This window comes from Gekko japonicus, unplaced genomic scaffold (assembly GCF_001447785.1).
Source record: "Gekko japonicus isolate JY-2015 unplaced genomic scaffold, Gekko_japonicus_V1.1 scaffold802, whole genome shotgun sequence".
NCBI lineage: Eukaryota > Metazoa > Chordata > Lepidosauria > Squamata > Gekkonidae > Gekko > Gekko japonicus.
This window is the reverse complement of record NW_015175994.1, coordinates 594,062-603,765: the sequence shown is the minus strand read 5'-3', so window position 1 is coordinate 603,765 and position 9,704 is coordinate 594,062. Positions and strand designations below refer to the sequence as shown.

The 9,704-nt window shown below is 35.7% G+C and overlaps 1 protein-coding gene across 1 annotated transcript in view; it reads right to left on the bottom strand.

The window, feature by feature from the left end:
• The window catches only part of ASXL3 (additional sex combs like 3, transcriptional regulator), a 167,848-nt gene that overhangs the window by 60,619 nt on the left and 97,525 nt on the right, over positions 1–9,704 (bottom strand). The window contains 2 exon segments of the mRNA XM_015426393.1: positions 7,222–7,333; positions 8,488–8,596. Of these exon segments, the coding sequence (XP_015281879.1) occupies positions 7,222–7,333; positions 8,488–8,596 (221 nt within the window).

Below are 9,704 nucleotides of genomic sequence, written 5' to 3'. Positions count from 1 at the left end.
CTCTGTAGTCAAGGAATAAGTGGATAACCTGCTAGTCAACAAGGACAAAGTTCCCATACTCACAATTTTGGTTCAAATTTATTTATAAACAAACACATATACACAAACTTTGATTCTTACTATTTTATGGGCTGTCCAGAATAAATAGGTGAAGATGTTTGCAAAATTCCCAGTGCAGGGATCTATGCAACTAAATTAAATCCATCTGGTGAGTAGCATGGTGTACCACAGGACACTGTCTTTGTCAACTGGGGGGGCGAGGCAAGGGAGGCAGTTCGGCAGCGTCATGCTGCCTGCATATTCTGAGAGGGGCAGGATGAGCTGCAACCTGGGCCAGCCGGCTGTGTCAACCAAGGCAGCCCTGAGAGAAGGGACTCAGCCACACTCTTCAGCTATTTAAACTCTTTGCTGCAGCTAGCTTGTCCTCAGTTATCTCTCACCGGCTTACCCACCCACCCACCCTCCTGTTTTTGCGCGTTGGTTGTTATGGGCCGAATTTTGTAATCACATACTTGTCTTGCTATTCTTGTCACATCTTGGGGGGGTTGGGCATTGGGATGGATCCTTTGGGGGGAGGCCATGCCTGTATGCTTGCCTCCTGTGGTTTGGGAACTCCCTTAAGGGGAATGAGGGGTGGAGAGACTTCCGGTTTATGCAGCAGCAAGGTCAGTAACATTTCAGAGAGCTCCTGGGATGTACTGAACTGACCCACCTTTTGGGGGGTCTAGAGTCCTGGAGGGGGTCTCTGAAAACAGTGGGGTGCTTTTTGGGGTCGCTTCTCTTGGCTAGAACAGGGAAGGAGACCTGGAAATAAGCCCCAATCTCCCAGTGGGCACAGCAATAAGCCCCAATCTCCCAGTGGACACAGCGGCATTTTTGGCTTCCAGCTGCCTGCACGGAACAGCTGAAGATAAACAAAGAGAATCTGTCTGCAAACTTCTCAAGACCATGAGGTAATTAAAAGTTTAAAGGTTTACCCTCCCTATCTGGCTATAAATACTTTTACACAAGGGAATTTGGAGAAGGAACGGAAGCGAGAAACAGTGTTTAAAGCCTGCTTATCTCCCTCCTTTTTTTTGCTCGCTCTCTAAGTGAATTCAACTTTCATTTTCTCTTATCTCCCTGAGACTGGGAAAAGCTGTAATTAAAGGAACTAATAAGTAAATAATTTGAGAGACTGAAAGATCTAGAGCAGTTAGAATTGGACATTGAGCTGGATTTGGTTTTTCTGTTGATGGGAAAGGAAGATTGCAGAATGTAAGCTGGATGGTAACTAGAAGTGGCACTCAGAAGCTAGAAACTATTTCCCTACCTACCATTGTTGGATTATAAATCTGGGAAACACTGCCTACTCTCCTATCTACCTTTGTTGAATTATAAATCTGGAAAACATTGGTTGTTTTCCCACCTTTCTTTGTTGGATTATTTGTTGTTGTTGTTGTTTAACTATTATTATTACTGGAAAACTGATTGTGACCTGTTAGACTTTATTGGATTTCATCTGGTTGGAATATAAAAGGTTTGGATTTCCTGTATTATTTCCCATCTGCCATTGGTTTTGGATTTGCCTTTATTCACACTTGGAATATATTTGGAACTAATTAAACTGGAACTGGTACTTAGCTGTGATCTGGAGAACTATAAAGAGACCTGAAAGAGAAACATGATGTGCCTGGGCTACTGAAGAGACACAGAAACGATTGAAGAGGCCTGTAATCTGTCCATTTCTTTCTCTTTGTTTGTTTGTGTGTGTATGTATTAAAGGATGCTTAGAAAAGTTTTATATGATGAATGTTGGATTTCATGTGTTACAAACTAGCAGAATAATTTAAGTGAACATTTGTGGGGGGATTGGATTGGAAGATACTGATCATACTGAGTTTAATTTATGGTGTGATACTGGCTCTTGATATTTTAATATTGAACTTGATAAGATAGAAAATAAGAGGGAGGGCAAATAGTAAAGATCTTGGGGGATTAAGTGTATAACAGAATTAAGAAGCTGGGAATATGAGTAAGCCAACAAAACAAAAAAAAGCCCCAAACATCTGCAGCATCTTTGCCTATTACACAGACTAAATTACTGAGAAATATGCTGACACTGGAATCTTTTAAAGTTATCTTTCAAACTAGTCTGAGCCAAACTCAGACTGATATACAAACTAAATTTCACGCAAGTTTAAGCCAGGTGCAGAATGACATGCAAGACAGACTACAATTGGGCCTAAAGCCTTAATATAAGTCACAGATCAAATGAAAAACTTAAACACTGAGATTGGAGATGTAAAAGTTAAAATGGCTGATCTTAACAAACAGCTAATATAAAATAAGAAGGAAATAACAGTGATGGCACAACAAGCCAAGAAGGCCGAAAAGAAAGCTGAAGCAGCATCATTGAGGATGAACAGTTTGGATACACAGCAGAAGATGGCCCTGGACTCTATTATTCAATTGGAAATGGATAGAGCTGCTTATATACTGAGATTTCAGAATGTACCTGAACAAAAAGGAGAAGAGTTAATCAGAGTTATGGCAGAAGGAGTGGCGAACTTCATGGAGTATGAAGAAATGGAGAGGGAGATTGACTTTTTATACAGAGCTAACTCTGCCTATGCAAGGAAAAATAATCGTCCAAGGGAAGTGCATGTGAAATTTACTAAGAAGACGGTCAGAGATCGTGTGTGGAAAGAAGCACAGAATAATACTCTTAAAATACAAGACAAGGAAATCCAGAAGGATTTTGTTTCACACTTGAAGGTCAAAGATTTAGATTGGAGAAGAAAAGAATATGTATTTCTGACATCCAAACTGACAACAAATTCAAATACATTTCGATGGCTTATTCCAGAAGGATTTTGTTTTACACTTGAAGGTCAAAGATTTAGATTGGACTCCATTTTCAAAACAAAAGACTTTTTGGAGCATTATGGAAAACTTTTACAACAGGAAGAAACAAAGAAAGCAAAAACAAGAGCTACTATAACCGAAAAAGAAGAGGAAGCATCAGCCTACTCAACAGCCCCGGATGAAGAACTTGACGCCAGTACAGCCAAAAAACCACAAAGAATGACAATGAGAAATAGAAATGGTAGTAACAAGAATAGATAATGGACCAATCAACAACCAAGATATTATTGGTAAATGTAAATGAGCTAAATTCACCTGAGAAAAGATGAAAGATATTTAAAGAAGATAGATGCTGATATTGTATGTTTGCAAGAAACACACATTAGACAAAAAGATGAACATTATTTGATCAATAAGAACCTTGGTAAGTTATTCACCACTTCAGAAAATGTAAAGAAAAGAGGAATACCTATATATATCAAAGAGAAATTAAAACCTATTTCGATATTCTCATCAGAAAATGGAAGACTTCTGTTACTTGAAATAGATATTAGAGACAAGAAAGTCTTATTGGTGGTGATATATGTACTGAATGAATCACTGGGCAAATTCTTTGAAATGATGAAGGAAACTAGAACAAAATATGACTACATGGATATTTGTATAATTGGACATTTTAACTGTTTTTGATCAAGACCTAGACAGGAGAACCATCAAGAAGATTATACTTTTCAAAGGTTTACTTCCAAGATCTTTTTTAGAATTGACTGAAGAGTATAAACTGATTGATGTTTGGAGAACTGGAAACCCAACTGGAAAAGACTATACTTTTTATTCAGACAGACATCAAATCTTCTCCAGGAAATTGAAGGCATGGATATTATGCCACAAACCTTTGCAGATCACAACCCACCATTATTGAACATTAAAGATAATTTAAAAAATTAGATGGAGGCTGAATATACAACTACTTAAAAATGGACAATTTTTAGAGATGGCTAAGAAGGAAATGAAGACCTTTTTTAACAAAATATGAATGGAGAAACATCCATGAAAATAATTCAGGACACAAGCAAAGCTTTTTTTTAGAGAACTGGCAATTAGATTTGCAGCAGGAAAGAAAATAATTCAAGATTTTTACACACAATTATATAAAAAGGTGGAGCCCTCCGAAGAAACTCAGAAACAGTATTTAGATGAACAGGACTTACTCACAAAGAAAACCAAAAAATGCTGAATGATCCCATAACAATGATGGAAATTACAGAGGCTATTAAGAAACAAAATATAAATACAACACCTGGACCAGATGAATACTATAAAATATTTGAAGATGTATTACTGATACCATATAAAAACGTAATTTCTTCTGCAATAGAAATACCAAAATCTTGGACTGAAGCAACTATATCATTGATTCATAAAGAAGACACAGATCCTAAAGAGATGAAAAACTATAGACCTATTTCCTTGCTGAATTGTGATTACAAAATATTTGCAACTATCTTGGCTGCAACATTGAAAAAAGTTCTAATAGACTTTATACATCAGGACCAAGCAGGTTTTCTACCTAAAACACAGCTAAAAACAATGTGAGAACAGTTTTAAATATATTAGAATAGTATGAAGTGCATCCAGAGAAACAGATGGCTTTGATATTTTTGGATGTTGAAAAAGCATTTGACAATGTCAACTGGCAATTTATTATTCAACAGATGAAAATAATGACACCTGGGACTAATTTTATAAAGGCTACTGAAGTTATATATACAAAGCAGAAAGCGAAAATAGTAGTAAATAATGAATTGATAGATAATATATGGATTGAAAAAGGGACAAGACAAGGCTGTCCAACATCTCCACTGTTGTTTATATTATCGTTGGAAGTGCTGATAAGAACTATTAGGGAAGATTCCCATATTAGATGGATGTAAATAAGAGGAAATAAATATAAATTACAAGCCTTTGCTGATGACTTGGTATTCATCTTAGAAGATCCAATGGAGTCAATACAACAACTGATTAATGAATATGGGAAAATGGCAGGAATGAAAATAAACTATCAGAAGACAAAAATGATTACAAAAATATGCCATTAAAACAGAGATGTGAATTAGCAGAGTTAACTGGATTTCAACTGGAAAAGAAAGTCAAATATCTGGGTATTAATATTACAGCAAAATGTAGTTCTCTGATAAATGATAACTATAATAAAGTGCTACAAGATATTTAAAAAGATCTAGAGAAATGGACAAAGCTGCAAGTATCACTAATGGGTAGAACAGCAATTTTGAAAATGAATACTTTACCATGTCTGATGATTTTATTTCAGATCTTGCAGATATATATTAAAGTTTCTTTGATGAATTGAATAAACGGACACAACACTTTATATGGCAAGGGAAAAGGCCAAGAATTAAATTGAAAGCCTCACAAGATGCAAAAGATAATGCTGGATTTGGAGTATCAGACTGGAAGAATTGCTACAGGGCAGCAAGTTTGGTTTGGTTGAGAGAATGGATTTTACTTGAAGATCATAGGCTGCTGACTCTAGAAGGACATGACTTAAAACTGAGATGGCACGCATTTTTATGGTATGGGAAAACTTCTGGACATAAATATTTTTTAAATTATATGATAAGAAGATCATTATTGATAACCTGGGAAAAGATTCGTCCACTGATATATACTAAAATTCCAAGATGGGTATCTCCAATAGAAGCTTTTTCTCAACCAGCTTTGACTTCAAAACAAACGGTTATTAGATATGTAGAACTGTTAGATGATGGAAATAATTTAAAATCTCAGGAAGAATTAAAGAAAAGGGAAATAAACTTAGATTGGTGGACTAGAATGCAAGTGGAATCTAGATATAGAAAGGACAAACAGACAGATGGATATTTAGAACAAGGTGCATTTGAAAAATTATGTACTTCAAGAGAGAAACATTAAGAAAATGTATGGTATGCTGATACAATTAAAAATGCATGATGAAATAGTTAAAGAATGTATGGTCAAATGGATGCAAAATGTAGGTTACAGCATAGATTTGTTACAATGGTGTAAAACATGGAATGTAAATATTAAGTTGACTAAATCTGTTTCATTTAAAGAAAATTTATATAAAATGAAATGTAACAATCATATTGGATCATACTATTTTATGTGGTAGACATGTAAAAAGGTTCATAAATATTGTATTGTACATACTCTCTTACAGTCAGTGTTGAATATTACAATACCTTTTAAACCATAGATATTCCTGTTAAACTGTTTACCAGATGACTTAGATAAGAACCATAGATACTTTATTTTACATGTTATAACAGCAACCAGAATTTTATTTGCAACGACATGGAGGACATTGAAAACCTCAACGCTTATGCGTTAATAATGAAGATTATGGATTGTGCCAAAATGGACAAATTGACAAATATATTAAAAGGAGAAATGGAAGAAGAATTTATGGGACCATGGTGGACCTTTTATGACTAATTAAGACACAAGTACTGAGAAACTAAGATTAAATGAAGAACATTAAGAATGATTGTTATAAGCTTTTATGAGATTTGCATGCAGAATGTTAAATTAGACTTTTCCTACAGATTTCTGTATCTTTTCCTTTCCCTTCTTTCCCCTTTCTCTCTTTCTCCATATAAACTAATAAAATTCTTTATATATAAAAAAGGGGGGACTAAGGGGTGGAGCCCAGTTCAGGGGCTGCTGGCTGACTCCCACCACCAGGTTGGCAAGGGGACCATGCAGTGTCCCCATGAATCCTGGATCACCCAATACTGGATCAATCCCAATGCCATGCCAATGCTCTTTTGGCTGTATCCAATAAAAGTGTTGCTATGTTTCACCAAAATATGGGTCTATGTGAGTTTCCTTCCGCTGCATCCCCCTTATCTCCGCTCCCCAAGCCCACAATGGGATACAGTTATATATTTTGAGAAATCCTTGGAAAGAATTCATATATATGAAACTGTGTGTGCGTGCGTGTGCGTGTGTGTGTACACCATAAACTTTTGGTTTAGAAGTGCTGACAAGGGATTATGATGAAGATAATCATAAATGCTTTGTTGATTTAAACCACAGCAATAAGACATCAATTTTCATTTCTCCATTGGCAAGACAAAGATTTTAACCCAGAGCATTACCTGAGTAATGTTAATCTGTGTGAAAAGTTTACTTTAGCAGTTTTTAGTAACTCATTTTTAAATCCATTAATACAATTTGTCAAGGACCTAATCAATTTTTTTACTCATCTTAGCCATTATTAGCTACTCAAGCATCATTCTATTCAATGCAACAGTCATGTGTAACTGCCACAGAATGTAACAGATCCAGAAGGACTAAAATTAAAACAGCTACCTCCATTTTCTTCTCCAGTGCTATTGTTTGTTTCAGCCATTTCAGTGCCATCCAACTCAGATTCACAACCTAAATCCAATGTTCCATCCGCTGGGCACGTAGAGTCTTCCTTCTGTGTATAGCAAAATAAATAAATAAATATCTTGCTGCTTTTCAAAAACTAATTGGCTTTTTAATGTAAGACAGGGTTAGGGAACACATTAGAATGCATTTTCTGATCATCTGAGAAATCAGAAGGTGCTGCTCTGCCAACTCAGAATGCATATTCATCTTGAATGCTGCTCATTTCACGTGTCTGCATGTAGAACCAAACTTCTGTAGAAATTCCAGCTATGTAGCTGAATGTCATGGCTGTCACTAAAAATGGCCCATATATTTCATGTTTTCCTTTTGCTAGCCCCTATTACCTAGATTCTAATTCCCACAACACTGGAGTTCACAGCATTGTGAATATTTAGATTCTAGATAGCTCCCCCCCAAAAAAACAACAACAACAGCATACTAACATCTCATCAGTTTTTCTTGGGAAATAAAGAAAAAGCTGTCTCTGAAATCCATTAACAAGAGAGACTATATTTTTAGTTTTCAGGAAAAGCATCTATTTCATGGTGACTGCTTCATTTCTATATACATTACTATCAATTGCAGAATTTACAATTTTAAATTAAAGTTGGGAAGCAAATCTGCTCCATAAAACATGTTACCCTTTTTTTGTGTCCTTGTCCCACTTCACTCGTTCACACACCAGTTATCAAGTAACGGCATGTGATTAAGGGCCTCAAAAAGAAATTCTATTCACCTATTGCAGTAAGTCATTCTTTGAATCATGGCTCCATCATTTCAGTATCTTACTATACCTTGGATTGTAATATGTATCACAAAAGCTTTCTCTATACAACTTCCACAAATATTCTTTGGTTAAATGTTATGCACTAATCAAACACATCTCAGAGTATCAGCAATCCTCCTGAGGTCACTGCTTAAAAATCAAAGCAGTTCTATTAGCTCTAAAAAGACAGCATTTTCATCCAGCAAAGCACTTTAAAACAACAAACCCCTATATTCAGGAATATGTAGAGTTTTGGTATAAGAAAAATTTAATGTTTATCTTCAGGGTAAATCTGAACATAATTAACAAGGATTTTCAGATCATTTTCTCATTCAAGCTTCCCCAATCTAATCTGTTTTATCTTTACGCTTCTTAAAGGTTCACATAAACTGTCTTCAGAGCTTTCTATACATACACTTGTAAAAAATCCAACTTACTTTGAGAGCATAGAGTCCTGCCTTGCCGGGGATTTTGAAGAATGTTCCATCACCTACACGAGTGTTAGTGTGAAGCATTGCATTCAGACAAGCCAATGGAGAAGTTCCACTGAAAAATATAAATGGAAAGCAAAATAAAGCAGACTGAAATTGAGGGTTTCTTGTAACACTCTTCCCTCCTTTCAATTTTTTTAAAAAAACCTGTGCTTCTCTTTAAAAAAAACATAAACAATTCCCGTCCCTGAAAACATCTACATTACAATAACAGGCCAGTTGAAACTTAATCATATGCATCTGTCCCTTCAGCTTCAGGCAAAAAGTCTCCAAATTATAATTATGTGATTTTCACACAGTAAACAACTCTACATTTTAAAAGAACCACAGTCCAAATATTTATGTGAAATTACTTTGCAAATAACACCATGAAGCCTCATTTTTAGAATGTTATAGACAATGTGGCTGTTGCACATGAATGATCAAAACAGTACTAAATTCAAGGGCAGCTACACCCCACAGGATGAAAAAGTAACAAAAGAATAATAAAGACCCAGGAAGGACATACTGAAAATTGTAAGTGTTAGCTATGAACAGATATGGCCATCATTTCCTAACACATTCAATGCAAATATACATATTTTATAAGCTTTAGATAACAGCACAGTAATTTTGGTGCAGGTGGGTAGCCGTGTTAGTCTGAAGCAGCAGAACAAAGTTTGGGTCCAGTGGGGCACCTTTAAGACCCACAAAGTTTTATTCAAGGTATAAGCTTTTGTGTGCACGCACACTTCTTCAGCACAGTAATTTGATGCTTTTTACATGATGGTCAACTTTCCCAAAACTGCACTCTCTAGGAAGTAAGTGATATTTCCAAGAGAACTTACTTCCAAATTAAGTGTTTATTACTAACCGCTGCCTAGGAGACAGACCAATTTGTGAAAGTGATTGTAGGCCATACAGAGTATGCAAGAATGTATACTAAAATACATTTTGTAATCATATGAAACTGGCAGAAACTCAACAGAATTTGAGACTTAAAAGGTAGACTTGTACAGTAGATTTGAGTTAGACTGTACACACACTGTACACACAGAGAGAGATAAACTGGCAGATAATTTAGTGGAAGGAGAGTGATTCAATTGCAGTCCTCCATTTTTGTCTGTCATTGTAGTCACTCATATTTAATTAGCAATGGTAATAAAAAAGGGGCACCAGCTTCC